The 20,514-nt window shown below is 32.9% G+C and overlaps 1 protein-coding gene and 1 pseudogene across 2 annotated transcripts; both read left to right on the top strand.

Moving 5' to 3' along the window:
* The first annotated feature begins 748 nt into the window (after window positions 1-748).
* LOC100792417 (PH, RCC1 and FYVE domains-containing protein 1-like) lies at window positions 749-11,783 on the top strand (annotated as a pseudogene). The gene is made up of 9 exons (XR_415710.4): window positions 749-1,639; window positions 2,201-2,287; window positions 2,904-2,993; window positions 4,452-4,532; window positions 4,739-4,900; window positions 4,995-7,039; window positions 7,612-7,758; window positions 8,292-8,584; window positions 11,269-11,783. The product of XR_415710.4 is annotated as a PH, RCC1 and FYVE domains-containing protein 1-like (transcript).
* Window positions 8,593-11,242, top strand: LOC102664592 (uncharacterized). The gene has a single exon (XM_006585954.4). It carries the CDS (start codon window positions 9,907-9,909, stop codon window positions 10,465-10,467), a length of 561 nt encoding a protein of 186 aa, XP_006586017.1. The 5' UTR covers window positions 8,593-9,906; the 3' UTR covers window positions 10,468-11,242.
* Window positions 11,784-20,514: the final 8,731 nt, after the last annotated feature.

Below are 20,514 nucleotides of genomic sequence, written 5' to 3'. Positions count from 1 at the left end.
ACCCGGGTTGCTTAATTGCATATTAGGTCGGGTTGTCCAAACATAGTCCCAACCCTAGCCCAAAAAGAGAAAACGTAAAAAAGAAGAAGAATCTATTCACATCCTCCTCTTACATTCACACCCCTTGTTTGAAATAAAATAAAAACTTTTATTTACACCCATTTTTCATTTGTGCATACACTCTTTTTGCTTTGAGGGCTTGACAAGTAATTTATATATCTTTAACTTGAATTGTTATCATTAATTTACATATCTAGCTTATTGTTTGATTACCAATATTGAGAGAAAAATTGTTAAAAAATTTGATACAAATTCTATGATTGATGAATTTTATGATATAAATGAATGTTATGCATGACTTAGATAAAAGATACAATGTATTTTATTTATTCTAATTTACTGTTTACTTAACATATTTGACTTTTTGATTCCCTTAAGTTGAATTTTAGATCCGTTCCTATTTTTAGCTAAACTATATCTATTAGATACATTTTTCTCACTTTAAGAGGAATCAAATTTAGTTATATTATTCTAAGAAAAATTAATAAACTAATAATTAACATTTGCTTCTAAAAACAAAAAAATCCGATTATATTATAAATGTATAATTACCTGTTCAATCTCCTTAATCCCTATTGGTCCGCGAAATCCACCGTGAAATTATCGTGTGAGGGAACGAGCTCGGAGTACGGTGCACCCCTCCAAAACCCAGCCTCGGATCTCAATGAATGCGTCTCTGACCAACAATAAAGAATCCCAAGGAGGTCCCTACCGTAGTCCGCAGCACACAGGATAAAATTCCCCGAAGAGAGCGACACCAGCGAGGCATGTCGTTTGAAATCCCGAAATTGGACTCATTTGTCCCCCAGAGCTCCAGAAAACGACAAAACCAGCCATCCCCATCCCCAGATTTCCGTTGCTGACGTGGCATTAACCGGCAGAAAAAACAGTTAGCTCCTCCTCTCTCTCTCTCAACAGAGAGAGACACCTCCCTTTCGCTCGCGTGTTCACCAAAATTTTCAAAATCAAGAATTCGAGCTCAGAATAACAAAACCAAAAAAAAAAAAAGAAAAAAAAAAAACCCAAAGCCATTGACATTGTCTCTCTCCAACGCTTTCCTCCTCACACCATCCCCTTTTCGTTCTTCGAATTCCCTTCGCCGCGGTTCCAACGACCCCAACTTCTCCCCAAACGGTTAGGTTTTTCGCGTCCTACTCGGATTCCTTGGCCGCAGTTCCGGCGCCGTCGTGTTTCCCCCCACATTGGCACCGTCGAGCCCTCTCCGCTAGGGAGAATCCCTGGAATTCCGAGGTTTCGGCGGCGGAACGTGTTTTCTAGGGTTTCTTTGGTGCTGAAAGTGGTGAACCGGAGGCGAATTTCTCTTCTACGGTAGTGACGTTGAGCTATGGGGTAGGCGATTGAGCTTAGCTTCGCTTCGCTTCGTTGATTTGAAAAAAGGGTTTTCATGGGGAGAGGTTGGAGTTTGCTTTGTTATGGTATTGGTATTTGTATATGTTGTTTTGTTTTGAGTCGTTGTTCTAATGGGTGTTGGGTCCATTCTTGGGAAGCGCCTCTTATTGTTTCAACTTGAATGGCTGATCCTCAGAAAACGGCTCCTGGCGAGAGAAACATCGAGCAGGTTCACCGAATTTTTGCTTTGTTTCTATTTTTTTTTTCTTGCGTTTTTTTTAATGCCTAGTGTGAGAAAATGGAAAATGGAAAATGCAGATAAAATTTGCTTGCCTATGTTAGTTCTTCGTTGTTATGGTGTTGCTAAGCTAATATATCTTTAATGGGGTGAATAATAATTTGTAGAGTTCCTCGGGTGCTGATTGCACTGTTCTCCGATTAAAGTTTGCTTGCCTATGTGTGCCATTAGCTGTACTTTTTTAGTTCTTCATTATTATGGTGTTGCTAAGCTAATATATATTTAATGGGGTGAATGATAATTTATAGGACGAAGCTTATATAGAGTTCCTTAAGTGTTGTTTGTACTGTTCTTTAATTAGAATTGGAGTTTTACGTTAATAATCTGCATGATTGTTTAATACAAGTCTTTATTATGCAGATTACTGTATCTAAGTTTTGTCCTAACTTATAATGGTTGCTGACATAAGGTGGCAAGCTGGAAGCAGAGGTCTTGCCTTGTGCTTATCACAGATTCTTTTAGGGAATTTTAACCTTTTTTTTTCCTTTGTAGGCAATTACATCTCTTAAGAAAGGCTCATATCTGCTGAAGTACGGGCGAAGAGGGAAGCCGAAGTTCTGCCCATTTAGGCTTTCCAATGTAAGTTGCTATTTGTATTTCTTCTCCTAAAATTTTGTATTAGCCCATCAAAGGACATTAAACTACATCCTTTTTTATTTAAAAATTTGTACCTTTTATACAAAACAATGTTCATAAGAAATTTCTGACATTAACAGTTTGCTGATGGAAAGTGATAAACACAGCAACAATTAGGCCGTTTTTATAGGCATTACCACAAAAAACATGTTAATAGACTAAAACCAGTAGTTAAATATATAGTCCAGTAGTGGACTGTAGTTTAGGAACATTTGAATCATGTTTGAACAATCTGAGATGCCAAACAGCCTATATATAACATGCAAATTGTGCTTGAGAGGAAGAAAAGGTCGAAAGCATTTCCTTTAGATGCATTGTGTCTTCAATGTTATAATACAGAACTTCTGTATATTATATTTTGAGTATTAAACTTAACTTTTGCCAGGAATACTTAAAATGTGCTTATTTGCTTGTTTCTGATTTCAGCCCAATCAATTCACATATCATTTCTATATATCTGAAGTATTACATTTTTCAAATAAATTTGAAATTAAGAACAAGAAAAATCAGCATGTATGTTTTGTTCTACACTATTCAATGCTTTTGGTTTTGGTTTCAGGACGAGTCTCTACTCTTATGGTACTCTGGCAAGGAAGAGAAACAGCTTAAGCTCAGTACGGTTTCAAGGATCATTCCTGGGCAGCGAACTGTACGTTTGTAAAAAGCCTAGAGAGTATTTTCTATGGTTAATACTAGGTGCCTTTATTGCAATTTCAATTATGACCTTGATATGTGTTGGAAAGCTGCCTTAACTTAATTGCTGTCACCCTTAGCCCGCCTCAGTAATGGTCACTTTGGGGCAGGGATGGATGCACGTGTTGCATTGTGGGGGCAATTGCCCCCACTAAATTTATTTTTTACTTATATATGTATAATATAAAAAATTGCCCTTATAAAAAAATAGGTATTATTCCTATATGATAATATCTTTAAAATATATAAAAAATATAAGAAATAAGAAATAAAGAATAAATCGATACTAATTTTACTATTTTATCCTTTTAATTTTTAGATTTAATTACTATTTTTGTCCTCTAATTTATTTTTTTAGGTTCAATTTGGTCCCTTTAGTATTAAAAGGTTCAATTAGGTTTTTTATTTTTTAATGAGTTCAAATTGATCTCATTTTTCTTCCATCATCTCCAAATATTTTCAAAAAATGAGACCAAATTGAATCCATTTTAAAAAATAAAGACCTAATTAGAAATTTTAAAAATAAAAGGACTAAATTGAATTTAATATATAAATTAAGGGATCAAATTGAACCTTTTAAGAATAAAAGGACTAAATTGAACCTAAAAAAATTAGATGACCAAAATAATAACCTAACTTTTAACACTCAAACTCCTCTAATAGACATTCAACGAAGCACAACGATTCATTTACTAACTTACATTACATTTTTTCATTTGAGTAATTTCATCTCAATTCCCAAATAGAGTAAGAAATGGATTTAGAGAGTTTGTCATTTAAGATGTTTCTATGCAATTAATTTTGTGAAGAATAAAATGCGCAATCACATGGAAAAAGATGATTGGTTGAATGATTGTTTGGCTATGTGTATAGAGATATATATTTTTTTATAATATTGACAATGAAACAATCACAAAGTATTTTCAATAAAAATGCATAAAGGACAATCACAAATTGTAGAAGTTTTAGTATTTTACATTATTCTTTTGTCATGACATTATGTATTTTGTAAAAATTTATCATATTTTTCTTTTGTATAAATATTATAAACTATTTTTTGCCCCCACTAAAAAAAATCCTGGATTTGTCACTGCTTTGGGGGCTGCCTTAGTTGCAGCTTCAAGGGTGCTGTTTAGTCCCACATTGACTAGAATATGATTTAAATAGAGCTTTTAAAGCTTGAGAAGTCCTCACCTTACAAGTTAGTTGTGTAGGGTCGAGTTATGCCCTAAACCCAAATTCTAAGAATATGCATACATCTGCGTTCGATATTTTGTTCTGAAATGACTTTTGGACTTTATTCTTTGTAAGAATAGTTGGAAAAATACATATGTTTAACTGATCCTTAGTACTTTGTTTTTTCCATTGGCTTTATGATCCATACTCATTTTTCTGATCTGGTGTTATCATTCAGGCAACATTTCAGCGGTATCCACGGCCTGAAAAGGAATATCAGTCATTTTCTCTTATATACAATGATAGGTCCTTGGATTTGGTGCGTGCTCTTTCTGCATAATTGTTAATTTGTTCTGCAAATTAAACCTACTTGGCCTATAATTAACATTTGCTCGTCATCTTTTTCCTTCACTGTTCTGGTTGTGAAAAGCTAGTGTGATAATTATTTAAGTAGTGTGTTGGGTAAGATGGGGAATTTATACCTTGTAAACTTCAGGATTTGACTCACTGCTAATCCATGTACAGATATGTAAGGATAAAGATGAAGCTGAAATCTGGTTTGTTGGTCTTAAGGCATTAGTTACTCGAGGTAACAACTGCAAGTGGAGATTGGAATCAAGAACTGATGACAGTTTGTATTATGATAGTCCAAATTCTGGCACACGAAGATCCACTCCATCATTCTCTGTAACAATGGCTTTCATCTTTTGTTGTTTCATACAGTTTAGATAGACATTGCCAATTTGCTATATTTTTCACTCTTTCCAATTTTAAACAACAGGACCCTGGAGATGCTGGCGGAGGTGCTTTTGATTTGCAAAATAGATGGGTAAAGGCTTTCTCTGAAATAATTTCTTACACTGCAGCTAGTAAGAGTTCCAGCCAAGCTGAATCACTTGCAAATTCCTCTTTATCCTCTGGGTCTGTGGATAACTCAAGCAATCGAAATTCTGCATCTGAGGCATTTCGAGTTAGTTTATCTAGTGCTGTAAGTTCCTCCAGCCAGGGTTCTTATCATGAAGATTTTGATTCCATAGGTGATGTTTTTATTTGGGGAGAAGGTATCGCCGATGGAATTCTTGGTGGTGGTGTACATAGAGTTGGAGCCTTATCTAGTTCTGAGATGGATGCATTCCTTCCCAAGGCACTAGAATCAAAGTTAGTTCTAGATGTTCATAGTATTGGTTGTGGCTACAGACATGCTGTTATAGTTACCAAGCAGGGAGATATATTTAGTTGGGGAGAGGAGTCAGGAGGTAGGCTTGGACATGGTGTTGAAATGGATGTTTTTCACCCGAAGCTCATTGACACTCTTGGTGGCGTGAATATCGAGTTAGTAGCATGTGGAGAATATCATACGTGCGCTGTTACTTATTCTGGGGATCTTTATACATGGGGTGATGGTACGCACAATTCTGGCATGCTTGGGCATGGAAATGAAGTCAGTCACTGGATTCCCAAGAAAGTAAGTGTAACTTGGCTGGTATACGTGTATCATATGTGTCCTGTGGACCTTGGCACACAGCTATTGTTACATCAGCTGGGCAGTTGTTCACATTTGGTGATGGAACTTTTGGTGCCTTGGGACATGGAGATCTTAGTAGCGCAAATATTCCTCGGGAAGTAGAAACTTTGAAAGGGTTGAGAACAACCAGGGTTGCCTGTGGTGTTTGGCACACTGCTGCAGTTGTTGAGGTGGTAAATGAATCTGTGGAATCTTCTACACGCTCATCTAATGGAAGACTGTTCACCTGGGGTGATGGAGATAAAAGCCAACTTGGACATGCTGATAGGGAACCTAGACTAGTTCCTGAGTGTGTAAATGCATTGAGTACTGAAAACATTTGCCGAGTGGCTTGTGGCCACAGTCTTACAATTGCTTTGACAACGTCAGGACTTGTATATACAATGGGAAGTACAGCACATGGACAACTTGGCTGTCCTGCATCTGATGGGAAAGTCCCTACACGTGTTGGAGATAAAATTGCTGATAGTTTTGTAGAAGATATTGCCTGTGGTTCATATCATGTTGCAGTCCTGACTTCCAAGGCAGAGGTTTACACATGGGGAAAGGGTTTGAATGGGCAATTAGGTCATGGAGACAGTGATCACAGGAATAAACCTGCACTTGTTGAGTTCTTAAAAGATAAACAAGTGAAAAGTGTTTTTTGTGGTTCAAACTTTACTGCTGTTGTATGTCTTCATAAATGGATACCAAGTGTTGATCATTCTACTTGTGTTGGATGTCGCAATCCATTTAATTTCAGAAGAAAACGTCATAATTGTTACAACTGTGGACTTGTGTTTTGCAAATCATGCACCAGCAAGAAGTCTATAAAAGCTTCCCTTGCTCCCAGTTCCAACAAGCCGTATCGAGTCTGTGATGACTGTTATCTTAAACTTAAGAAAGCTGCCGCTGAATCAGTACCCTCGGTGCAAACTCCTAGCTTGAGAAGTGTAAGTTTGCAAGACAATAGAATCACTAAAGTACAGGGAACACTATTAAGGCTTGCATCTTTTGGCTCTATTATTCAAACAGAAAGTAGTCAATCAAAGCTTCCAGATTCACAAGATAGCCATCTTTTCCCAGCTTTAAATGGAAAACCACTGATGAGGGGTTTTGCTCCTTCAAAATCATCAAATTCTCTTTCTATTGATTCCAAGAAACACCTTTCAGTTTCTGAGCCTTCTGCAAGAATATCTTGTCAATCAACATCATCAGTTTCATCAAAGTCAAGTCCAAGACAATCTTATGAAGATATAAATGACCATTTAAAGCACAGAAATGATATTTTAAGTCAAGAAGTTATAAGTTTAAGGACACAGGTATGCCTGCTTATATATGTGTGATTCATGTGTATCTATCCTTTTAGAGAACCTTGCTTAATCCTGATGAAATTATATCATGATAGATATATTCCATTTTTATGATTAACCTTTTCTTCTAATGATGAATTTGGTAATCATGCTTCATGCTAATGTTCTTTCCCACCTGAAACTGTTCAGATTGGCTTTTCATGTCACATATATGTGCTGTACGTAAGTAGTATTCATATATTTGGGAGTGATTCCTTGCAAAAGAAAATTGTTGTTGATTAACTTCTAGAAACTTGCATATCTCAATACATTTTTTGTTATAAGATTCTTTTGGTAGAAGAAGAAATTGCTTAAAAAGAGAACAGGATAATTACAGAGTTTGGAGGATAAGGGGTCCACCTTAACATAAAAAATAATAAATAAATCCATTTATGGCACCATTTGCATCAATTGTTTACTGTGCATTTTCATTTACTAGTTTGTATTCATTGCTCAGGTTTGGGTAGAACCTATAGTCACATATGATAATTGAAAATGTTTGAAGTATACTCATCTCAGAACTGATCAAATATACTGGTTAGGTTGAAGACCTTACTCACAAGTCAAAAAGTTTAGAGGCTGAACTTGAGAGAACATCAAAGCAATTGAAGGAAGTGACTGCAGTAGCTGCAGATGAAGCTGGAAAGTGTAAATCAGCAAAAGAGATCATAAAGTCATTGACTGCACAGGTTGGGTATTCTATCAGCAGGATTTTTTTTTCTCCTCTTCTGCATTAGTAAGCATGTTTTAAGATTAAATCTAAGACCTACAACCTTCTGTGTGATGATGACTACATGGATCACATGATACTATTTGGCTTGGTTAAAGACCAAATCTTCATATATATTATTCCCCTTGAGATCCCTCTTCAGAACTTCAACTAATGTTTTTCTTGGTCTCCCTCTCCCCTTTTTCACTTGACAAAAAACTATGTAATCTACTTTCATCAATCTGTGAAGATAGGCCCGCCATGGACACACACAGAGAAGACCACTAGAAGCACCAAGAAGGGGGAGGGGCCTGCCATGGCGGTGCCATAAGACGCAATGTTCCGTCATTGATAACAGTAACACTGATCAGGACTCTATTTTTAAAAACTATATTAGAAAGCAGAAAAAAAACAATTATTCCTCTAAAATAAACTGTACCAAACACACACTAAATCTATGGTATATTGTTTTTGGCTTGTGCCTGATGATGTGGATGTTAAATTTTGTAACAGTTGAAAGAAATGGTGGAAAGACTGCCAGAAGGACATAATACTGACTCCAGTACAGAGCCCTATGCTGAAAACAGTAGTAGTATTCTGCATCATTCCTTAGATGAGAGCCATATAAGAAACACGGTCATTCCCAAAAATGAAGGCAGCAGCAATGTATCAAATCTGATATTAGCTAATGGTGCCAAAACACAAAGTGTAAAGGCAGAGTGGGTAGTGCAAGATGAACCAGGTGTGTATGTAAGTTTGTCCTCACAGCCAGGTGGTGGTAATGAGCTTAGGCGTGTTCGCTTCAGGTATTTACCCTTTGCTATCCTCTAATTTGTTAAACATATCAAAACTTTATCGCATTCATAAGGACAGTATGTTTTATTCTAAAATTTTATGGCCGATGTTAGAGTTAATTCCTTGTTGCGAAGCATAAGAACTATTACAAAATAGTTTATGAACTCAGAATCTCCACTTTGATGAGAAGTGGTATTGCTTGGTTACAAGACCATTTTGTTATTGTTGGGTTTCTTCTTTTTACCTACAATGTTTTTATCACTACTTTTAGTTAACTAAAAGCATGGTGGATGATCAAATTGTTTGTTATAAAGCAGATAATAAAAAGAAACTGTTCAAAGTACTTTTCCATCCACCTCGTGTATCCCATATCCATTCTGTTTAAACCATTTTTCTTTTCCCGATTCCTTACCAAATCTGAAACCGATGTTTATAGAACAGATTCAATGGACCAGCATTTCATACACTACTTCCATTTACAACTTGTTATTCCATGAAAACAGCATGAAATATTACCAGAGCTGATTGATGTGGGGGATAGATAGAGCTTGTCACTTAGTATTCACTATTCAATCATGCTGCTTTCTGAGTGTGTGCAACTTGCATTATTGTCTTAAAAGGAGACACTATTAGCAAATCGTACCCATAAATACTTGAAATATAACAAGAGTTATCAACACTGTCCACATCTTTGGAGTGGCCAAAGCTTGCCCATTTTAGTGCAATACCTTTACGATGACTTTAATACGTTTGATACATTATGACCTTTTGTCTTCCCTAGAGAAAAAAACCAGATGTTTGTTGCTTCATCTTCCAACTTATAAGATAAATCAGTGTCGCCTTTTGCTAGGGCTCTTTATCTTCCAACTGCAATTTAAAAATAGGCTAAATTGCAAATTTGGTCCCCTTATTTGTCTCAGATTTCGATTTTGGTCCCCCTATAATTTAATTCACCAATTGAGTCCCTCATTTATGTCCAATCCCGTTATTTTAGTTTCCAACCCCGAAATTGGACCTTGACTGTTAGTTGTAAACGTTGACCGCCACGTGTCGTGCTTTTATTGGACCTCAAAACCTTCTCCCTCATACTCTCCCAACAAGCCAAATCGGAATTGTCAGACATGATCTTTTAAGTCTATGATTATTCTTGTCAGATTGCATTTCTTTTTGTTCAATTACTTATTTAATTGCGCCTCTTCTTGTTGGGAATTTTCATTTGTTTGATTACTCCTTCGATTCTCCTGCTCAAGCTGCTTCAATGGTTGCTGACAAAAAAAAAGCTGCTTCAATGTGAAGATGTGTACCTCTGACTGAAATCTTGAAGCTACCTCTGATGGACAAAAGCAATGGCTGCAGCTTCTCTAGTGTGACTTCAATTGCTGTCTTCTCAAGTGCCATTTTTGTTGTAACTTTGATTTTGGTTTGTCTCCTTTATGTCATGTATTGTAGCAGCAGATCCTTGAGCAAAAGGGTTTTAAAACCTGCCACTACCCTTTTTATTTTAAGATCAGGTGGTCATACTGCTGAGATGCTCAATCTATTATTGGTAGTGTTGCAGAAAGATAGGTTCAAGCCAAGATTCTACATTGCTGCTGCTACTGACATGAGTCTTCAAGCATTGCTCATATTCTTCGCTCCTTTCGAGAACCGCATGCCGGCAGAAAGATCGGTGGTTCTGAACGACAGTTACAGCTTCGAGACTGTGCTCTGCGCGTACCCTTTTCTGAGTAGTGTTCTTTTTGCGGTGTTTGGTGTTGCGTACTCAATGTGGTTCTTGTTCTCATGTTGGAGGATTTTGTCACTTGTCATAAGCAAAGGCTTGAGGGTGAGAATTTACGTGTTGGCTTCGATTGTGCTCGTGGCGCGACACGTGGTGGTCAACGTTTGCAACTAACAGTCAATGTTCAATTTCGGGGTTGGGGACTAAAATAACGGAATTGGACATAAATGGGGGACTCAATTGGTGAATTAAATTATAGGGGATCAAAATCGAAATCTGAGACAAATAGGGGGACCAAATTTGTAATTTAGCCTTAAAAATATTTATGAAGAGATTTCAAAATGAAAGTTGACTAAAATATATTTTCTTTTGCAACACTTATGTCAAAATAACCTTTTTATTTTGCAATGTCTAAATTCAATTGATTTACTGGCTGGATCTCTGGAAATACTTATTTGAAAATTAATTGATAGTTCATGCAAGGAAAAAAGTGTTACCTGCACAGTTATCCAGTAATTGTATCGTTAAAGATTGGCTATTGAAAATTCAGACATTACGAAAGGGTTAATTAACCCATCCACAGTGGCTACTTGATGCCCTATGATGCTGCTACAGAATCAATCTAACAGCATATAGTTTTTTTATACTCTGTTAATCTTATTTAACTGTTTTTTTATACTCTGTTAATCTTATTTAACTGTTTGATGATAAGAACCTGCTGACAAAAAATTAGTGCTCCTTGCATTGAGAAATATTTTAGTATGTATTAATAGTGGCCTAATCTTTAGCTTGGTATGTTTGATCCACCCCCTTGCTAGCTTTGTGTACGTATTTCGGAGTACAAAAAACAAAGGGAAAGGAAACTCTACTGAATTTATTTTAAAATTCTGTTAGATGTTTAAGAATATTTTTATCTGTTTATCTGGCAATCAGATTTCATGCACACTTAACTGAAATTCTCAGTTGTTTTTACAGTCGAAGGCATTTCACAGAAGAACAAGCTGAAAAGTGGTGGGCTGAAAATGGAACGAAAATATTGGAGCGGCACAATATAGTTGCTTTATAGAATGCAAGAGAATCTGTTCCCTGAAGCAAAAACTCATCCTTCTTCTGTGACGCTATGGAAACAGTAAATTCTTTTCCCTTTTCCCTCTTCCAAAATTAATAGGGATCTTCGTTCAAAATTGACAGGTAGGATACAAAATTATGGGGAAAACCACAGTAGGAAGGAACCATAACTTTCCAGAAAAATGCTAGTAAAACCTCCCTCCCTTCACCCAAAGGAAAGAAGGAAAATAGTGGAGGAAAAATTTCTTTACTGTACTTAGTGATGAATGTGGTGCAATTCAGCTGTTTTATTTTTGGTACACCAGTGAAAATGCGTGTATGTTTACTTGCAGCTGAGGATTCTTTTGTTCAGTTTTTTTTTGCCTACTGTATAGCTACTTCTCTTGCCAACCTAGTGATCTCTTACTGGCATTTTTGTGAAAATGCTCACCCCATTTAGAGCATAGCTAGGCACTGCACTGCACTGCACTTTACATCCTTGGCTGTATGAGCGTTTAATCGTTGGTCCCCTTTACCATTTTGATACTCAATAGCTTTGCATGTATATTCTTTGCATTCTGCTGCTAAATAGTTAATTTAACTAAATACGGGAGGATTTCACTATGCATCAAAACTAAAAGGGTGTGTGGATAGTGTTTAAATTTGACTCGGTATTAACTGAGAGCCGAATGGTGTTATGTGATCCATGTAGGCAACATCACTTAAAGATAAGACTTTGTTGATATTGTTGTAGTGAAAACGATTTTGACATTTGGTAGTTATTCATATTTTTAAGGCCTCGTATCTGTCTGTTTTATTTTTTTTATCCTTTGAAGTTCCAACACTATTTTTTGTGGTAAATTTAGATCATCATTGGTCATCGGAAGAGACTGAAAACACTTCAGATGTGCCAATTTGTGATTAGAATCTGTCCTAAATCCTGCAGAGAGAAAGGTTTTTAATGGCAAAGGTTGGAAAAATGGCGATGACTGCTCAAAGCGCATCTTCATGGGAGCAAGTAGCAAAAGTACCATCCAAGAACATGTTCTCCAATACAACATTTTTCTTCCTCAAGTTCGATGCCTTCCTAGAATCCCATGGCCTTATCTTGAGTTTTTCTACTTCACTCTCCTTGTGTGCCCCTCAGGATTTTGCCGTCAATGGAAACCGATGGTTTAAGTCACATTCTTCCTAAACCTAAGTCTTCAAGCTCTGGTCCAAATTCTCTGATTTTGGGGAAGCACTAAGTGATGGAGACAGGATTAAACAAAGATTGCATAAATAACCATAAAAAGGGGAACTAGGTGTGTTTAAGCTCCTAAAACCTTGACAATTAATGATCCAAGGAAAGCTGAAAAGAGTTATATATGTCAACTATTTGGATTAAGAACAAACGAGTCAGTGGGAGAGGTATATTCAAAGCAGGATGTGCTGAAACCTCTGAAGTTATGGGCTAAATTTGGGGCTTGCTGTGGGCCAATAAATTTTTGGGTTGGACTATGCTGCCATGGGTTTAATTAAAGGGCCCCGCGCCCTTAAAAATTCAAGCTACACCCGGAAATTACAACCTGTCTAATTTAAGGGCATTTTGTTAGCTCTTTGCATTTCAGCTTATCACAGGCTATACAGGTTGACACAAATTCATTTTTTTTCTTTTGTTTTTATGACATTTTTAATTATTAATTCGAATCTTCGTTTTCCTCAACGTCCATTGATTTATAAGGACATGGTATTTTATTTTCATGAAAATTACAATTACAAATAGAAGGAAATAAAGTTGGTTGTTCTTGGACTAACGCCTAGCTACTTATTTTTATCTATGAACATTTAATGCATGCATTATTTGGAATAGAGTGAGTACCTGAAAGTGGGAAGCAGTTGAGGGAGTAAAGGTTGTATAATAAACAGATACAAGAGTGGTTGTAGAAGTAACAGTGGTTTAGAAGATTGTATAAAATGTATCGATATAGAAATGGAGCTTAAAGCAAATCTAGCGGTGCAATTAATCCTTATCTTTTTTTTTCATATAGAAGAGTAAACAGCATATTTGCGATTTTATTTTTCTCATTTTGCATCGTAACTTATATGGGATTAACTGCATTTCCACGTAGATAAACTTTTCTCAAAAACCAGGAGGAGAGACTCCATTAGAATTATCTTATTGAACTCAAGCTTACCTCATTACCACTGTGTTTGGTTGCGAGAAGTTAAAGAGAATGAAAATGAATAAGCCAGTTAAAAAAAAAAAGGAGAAATAGGATGGAAATAAAGATTGTTTAGTTAAAGAGAAAAAATGAAATAAAGAACAAATGTTTAAATAAAAATGATTTGATAAATAAAAAAATTAATAATAATAATAATAATAATAATAATTGTGTAAGGAGGATCATGTTGCCTTAATCAATTATGCAAGCAACAAAATTGATTAAGATAGGCATGAGATTTCCACCTAATTCTGTGAAGAATTTTTTTGTGTCACATTTTTTTTATATTTTTGTTCACACCCCAACTTTATCAAACAATCAACATTAACTTTCTTTATTATTTTCCTCCTCTATTTCCACCATACGAAACACAATCTACATGTTATGTTATGAATGTTGATGTTGATACTTTTATACGAATTTAGATCATCTGCACTTATTTTTAAATGACATCCCGACTCTAATATGTTTTCTTGGATAATAAATAAATCTTTAAAAGTGGTTTTTAACTATAGCTCTAAGAATAATTATTGAGAAATTAGAAGAAAAATATTTTTCAGAATATAATATTTAATTTTAACAAAATATTCCTATCATGAATTTTCATAAAAACCTTCTTTTTGAAAATTTCTTAATTATTGTCTTAAGAGTAATGCTTAATAAAATTATTTGAAAGTTAAAGTTTAATAAATTGAGTGACCAGATAGTAGATTCATTGCACATCCTTGCAAGTTTTTTTCCCTTCTTTTCACTAAAGCAATATAAATAATTATACGTTAACAAATAAGTAATAAAATCATGTATTTAGTGAATAAAAAATTAAATCCATGTGTAAAAACTAGTAAGCGCGTTGTTTGGCCTAGTGAGAAAGAGTACTGAAAAAGATAGAGAAAAAAAGGGAAGAAGCAACGTTGGAAGCTTCACACTGATGGATGAAAACATGGCGGACACAGCACGGGGCTTTTTATTTCCAAGCTAGATTTGATTGATTTTTTTGTGTTTCACAATTTTCAGTTGTTGGAATGGACAAGCCAAGGAAGCAGCTAGACTACTTCGGAACTTGACCTATTAATGTTATAAAGTCAAACAATAACTAATCCATTTTAGTGAAAATGATGTCCACTAATACTAAAAAGCAAATTTCCTTTTTCAAGTGATTCTTTTTTTCTTGAATGACCTTAATGCATATAGATAAAGTACTATGTTTTTAAATTTTATCATGAATAGTTTAAAATTTTCTAGTAATATTGTTTTTAAGAATTTTCTTAATAACAAAAAGAAATGTTAAATATCTTTTTATATATTTACTGTTATTTAATTTCTCTCGTGAACTCTTAATAGTATATTCTTCCATGTATATAGTAAGTTATGTTAAAATCTTCAACCTTCTCTTAAAATAAACATTGAGTGGACCAATAAGTGATTGATTTGCCAGCATGAACTTGGATTCTGTAAACAAATGATCAAGAGTTCAAATCTCAACTCTTGTATATCTTTTAAGAAAATCTAGTTAGGAGAAAATATTTGAGTATTTCCTTCCAATTATGTGTACAAAAAAAGTATAATATTTTAACATGATATTATTATATTAAAATTTGAGATGAGAAGATGATAGTATTTTGTGACTCTCTCTTTCACTAGTGGGGGATCCACATGTATAACCACGATAACAATGGTCTCCAAAACATTTTTTTTCACTTGAATATATAATGATTTTTATTTTTGCCCCCATCAAAAAATTGATGTTACTTGCATAAGATTTTTTTCTTAAAATGATTGTATGAAATTACAAGAGTTAAAAGAGAGAATAAATCAATATTGATTTTATCACCTCATGTTTCTAATTTGTTATTGTATTCACAATCAAAAAATCATACCACTACATTTTTTAAAATATGAAAATACATATAGGACAGTGTAATTTATAGAAACTTGGATATTTTGAATTTTTTTAATCATATTATTATATATTTTATAAAAACTTTTAATATTTTTCTTCTATAAATATATTATAAATTATTTTCTTGTCCCATTAAAGTAAATATTTGAATTTGTCACTGTCTCGCACTATAGTGTCCTTGTGTGATACAACTTATTTGCATCAATTTATGAAAATCCTCACCAATTAATAAACATTTTTATACATGTATATAGTAGAAAATTACGAAGAACGGGTAATGAGAAATTGAGCACATGTTATATTACCTTGAGTTGAAAGCCATAAACAAAAGGAGGAGATTTAGTGGGAGAGGACCTAACTCCCGCAGCCATGCATGCAACACTAACTAAAGTTGAGGTTGAGAAACAACTAAAGTGTTTAACTAAATTGCTTATAGAAAAGGGATTTACCTGAATTCTACTAAAGACTAGAAATTAACAAAAGTGTGAACAAATCAGTGTTACAATCTTGGGATGAACCAACCAAAAATAGCGAAGAGTGTTTTAAGACTTTGATTTACATTTCCTTATTTTTCAAAAGCAAAAGACAAAAAGTCTTATACAATAATGAAACTCTTTCTTTACCTTTGATTAATTTTAATTTTCCTTCACATATCTTAACATTTTTTTATCAGTACTGATTCATTGTCAATAATTATTTCAACACACTTCTTATTGATTAAAATTTATTAAAATAATATTTTTGTGAATCTCACTTTTCATGATTCTTCCTTGATTATATAATTTTTAATAAATTTTAATTAATAAAAGAGTGAAAGAGTGAGATAATACTGTGTTGCTAGCACTTCTTTCCTCCCAAGATAACGTGTTCTCTTGTTTTTAATAGTTATGCAGTATTCTTATATCCAATCACCAACAAGTTTTACTGCTTATAAATATGATTATTGGCTACGAGATTTTTCCTTGGACTCTGAAACTTTAGACAAAGAGCAAGTTTCACCTTAAGATGTAAAGTTTAAACGTGGAAATGCCCTAAAGTGACCGACACACACTATTCTCTCTCGCTCTCATCCCGTCTTTTGCACTTAGCCTTTAATCTCTGTTGTTAATGGTCATCGTTATTGACAAATAATAATATCATGACTTAGTTAAAAAAAATTATCCCTAAAAAAATCATGATTTTTTTCGTGTGGTTACTTTTTTCTATCTTTTTGGCAATGAGTTTTTTTTGTCATCAATATTCGTATTTATTAGCTTTATTGATAATTAATCTCCATAAAAAAATTTGGTTGACTATTTTTAGTGAAATTTTTCCTCTCAAGTAATTTTTTTCATTTATAAGACTTGAACTAGAGATGATGTTTAAGGGGACCAACCCTAATAACATTGGGACCAACAACTTATTGATCTCCAATGAATTTTACATAACTAATTTTTTTCATTTGATCCCTCTAATTGAGAGATTAAGTAGGAAACGTATGATATATATTTGAGTTACTAATCATTTTGGGTAATTTTTATAAACAAAATACTAATATGTATCTCTTTTAAAATAATTTATTGACATGGGTCTTTTTTAACCATTGATCAGTAAAAAAAAAAAATTATCTTTATTATGTATCATGTTCTCTTTAAACCTATTGATCAAACATGTAATTCTAACGGGTCAATAGTCAAAAGAGGTCCTTGCTAGTAAATTATTTTAGAAGAGACTCATATTGATATTTTGTTTATAAAAATAATCAATTTGATTAATCGCACATGATATTTAGGAGGATTATAAATGAAAAACTAATGGTATTTAAAATGATTAAATATTAAACTCATAATTTTTAGAGTCTCAAAATAGGAAATGAAAAATTACAAAATATCATTTAGTAAAGAAGAACATTATATGAATGACTTGTCTAAAAAAATTAAAACGAGAGACCAAATAAAAAATTATGAACTTTAAGAACTAAACACTTTGATTAAATTATCATATTACAATCTAATTATTGACATATATAACCCAATGAAGCTTAAAACTTAGTGCAAGTTTTGTTAAGATTTATTAATTTCATTTGAAAATCAAATTATTATTTTTTTATATTTGTTATGTTCAAGATGGATAAAGTGATAAATTCAGAATGAATTGCTTCCTAATCCTAAAATGGTTGTTGACTAATCTGAATTGGTAATTGGTCTCACTAGATATCAGTCAAGGTTGGCATGATTGAGACACTAGAACAAACGGTGCAGCACCTGCAAAAGATATTATAAAGCATAAGTTATAATGAAATTTGCATATCATTAAAATCAAACAATTAATTAATAAATAAAAATACTTTTTTTAAAGTAGTAGATAAAAAGAAACAAAGTAATACATTCCAATAAAAGACAAGTAGAGCCACTCAACATGTGACCTCCAAGAATTATGAGACAATCACAAGGTTTAACAAGATTTCTTCAACTAACTATTTTTTTTCCTCAGCATACGATTGTAAAGGATTATCCCCATCACTTTTTGAGATTTTTAAACTCTAAGGAATCTGTTAACACCTATAGGTGTGTTGTCTATCTCCTATAATAATTTCTACATTCGTATTAATTAAAATTCGAATTTCTGATCACATATTTAAAGCATTCAAGTACTTGAATGCTATGAAATGTGCATATCATTAAAATTAAACAAAAACACGTGGAATCTAGATTTTTTTGTTAGGATCATTTGGCCATTAATTAATTAATCGTGGTACAATGTACAGAAGCTAGTTGAGTTAGTGTTAGTGGGGACCAATGGCTGGAATTGCAACGTTACACAGAGGTCCACTTATAATTGTACTCTCAACCATCTGGACCATAGGCCATGTGCTTGATACAGGAATTCCTTGAGAGAACAAGAACTAAGGGGCATGTCTTAAGTAGAAATCAAACTCATATTCTTGAAGGGTGAATTTGATTCTTATAAATTAGACAAATTATCAGTGGAATAAAATACAAGTAAAGAGGAAATATTTATTCGCTCAAATTATTTTTCACTCGTAAGATTTACTTAATGTATGGAATAGTCACTTAAAAATTTACATAATTAGTATTATGCCATTTTTTTACCTAGAGATTCTAAGGAAAGTTTAATATGGTTTTTATAAATTAAAAATTAGTTAATATGCATAAACAATTGAGAAGATAAATCGCAGGTGAAAGGTGCTTCCCAAAACTGAGTTGTTTAATTATTTACTCTAAACTATAATGTTCTTCTACAAATATTAATAATCAACATTGATAAAAAAAAATTATGTAAAGTTTGACACATGGGCGGACAGAAAGCAACGTAGCAGTTTATTATACTCTATTTAATTTAGTTTTATCTTCTTTGGAGAATAAAAATATATTCAATCTTACATTCTATTATGTTTGCTTTAAAGAACACAAAGCATGAAATTAAATAAAGCCTATATATAACATGCTTTGTTCCATTTTAGTGTGAAGTCTGCCACACCACTCAACAACTACCAACAAATGAGAAAATAGTTATAGCACCGTTTTCAAATGGATTTAGTTTTGATGTTCTGTATCCACTTATATATTGTTAACTTGTTAAAAAGTTTAACTTAATTATTTATAAAATGTTTTTTTAAAGATTTTTAACATAATAAGTCAGCATATTATTAATAACAGTATAAAAATATTAGACTTATATTAATTTAACTTCTGTTGCATTTTTCTTTTTTAAAAATAAAATGATAATGCATATATGTTATTCTAATTAAAATTTATTTTTTAATAAATTATAATCGATAGAATGTATTGGTCAATGTCTCAATACACACTTACCTCTTAGGAGGACACACTTAATATCTTAGAAGGGTAAAAAAAAAAAAAACTACTCCTAAAGTATCTTTAGTTTATAGGGAAAAAATACCCCTGATAATATAATGAAAGACACACTATTCTAGTAAAATATATTTAACCTGTACCAAGCTGACTTCCCTTTTTCTTTCTGGGCACACGTTTTCTATTATTATTTTTGTTACTCTTTAAGTGGAAGAAACTGATTCGTATTGAAGGTATCCTTCTTTGGAAAATTGATGAGGACTCAATCTTTTGTATTACAATAACAATAAAGTTTTTCATCAGTCGAACTTAAACTTATATATCAAGCAAATCAATGAGTTTGTAAGCACATTAAGGTTATAATAATAGCTTAATTTTCAAAATTAATCAAATACATTTTAGAAAAACTGCATTACATTATTGTGCAATTTAAAGTTATTTTTTCCCAGTTCGTGTATCGTGTGTTGTAGGCTATTCGGCCAATGTCCCTACTTTTCAACCATTTAGGTCCACATGCATATATTGGCAAGTGATCAATTTAGTTTTTCCCTTTGCCCATGAAGAAAAATGAGGGCTTCCTAGCGTGAAAAACAGGAATGAAATGATAAATACTGTTATTTTTTGAATTTTTAAAACAAAAATTAAATAAACTTAGGTGAACTCATTTTTTTTCCTCTATGAGAAACATTAATAATACACTTTAATTAGTACACTTTTTTTTATATAATATACTCTTAATTATTGACTAAAATTTACTAAAAATAATAAAAATGGATAGGTCTCCCTTGTTGTATAACAAGTCTCACTCATAATTTTATTATTTTTAATAAATTTTAAACGATGATAAAGAATGTGATAAAAATAATATATTAAAGAATGTGTTGTTAGTATTTTTTATTAGGAATAACAACTGTTATTTTTCTTTTATTTATTTTCCTTGGATATAATAATAATAATAATAATAATAATAATAATACTAATAATAATAATAATAAGAAACCGTCCTCTATTTTATTTCATTATGATTTATATACCATTAAATACTCAAACAAGTAGGACAATTTTAGATGCAAAATTTTGTTGTCTATGTTAATCTTATTTGGCTCAAAGACCAATAGCAACTTACCGAAAGAAGTTGCATACCCTACCAAAAATGTGCTTGAAGCATAAATAAATCATAAAAAATAAAAAGAAGTAATTTTCATTTACCCTTAAAAGTCAATAAAATTAACATATGAAATAGTTTAGAAGATCA

Source organism: Glycine max, chromosome 8 (assembly GCF_000004515.6).
Source record: "Glycine max cultivar Williams 82 chromosome 8, Glycine_max_v4.0, whole genome shotgun sequence".
In the NCBI taxonomy this organism is placed as follows: Eukaryota; Viridiplantae; Streptophyta; class Magnoliopsida; order Fabales; family Fabaceae; genus Glycine; species Glycine max.
The sequence above is the reverse complement of the archived record's forward strand: the minus strand, read 5'-3'. Positions and strand labels throughout refer to the sequence as shown.

Bases quoted from the DNA above. Each gene is read 5' to 3' on its own strand.
- LOC102664592 (XM_006585954.4), top strand. From the start codon at position 9,907: ATGGACAAAAGCAATGGCTGCAGCTTCTCTAGTGTGACTTCAATTGCT.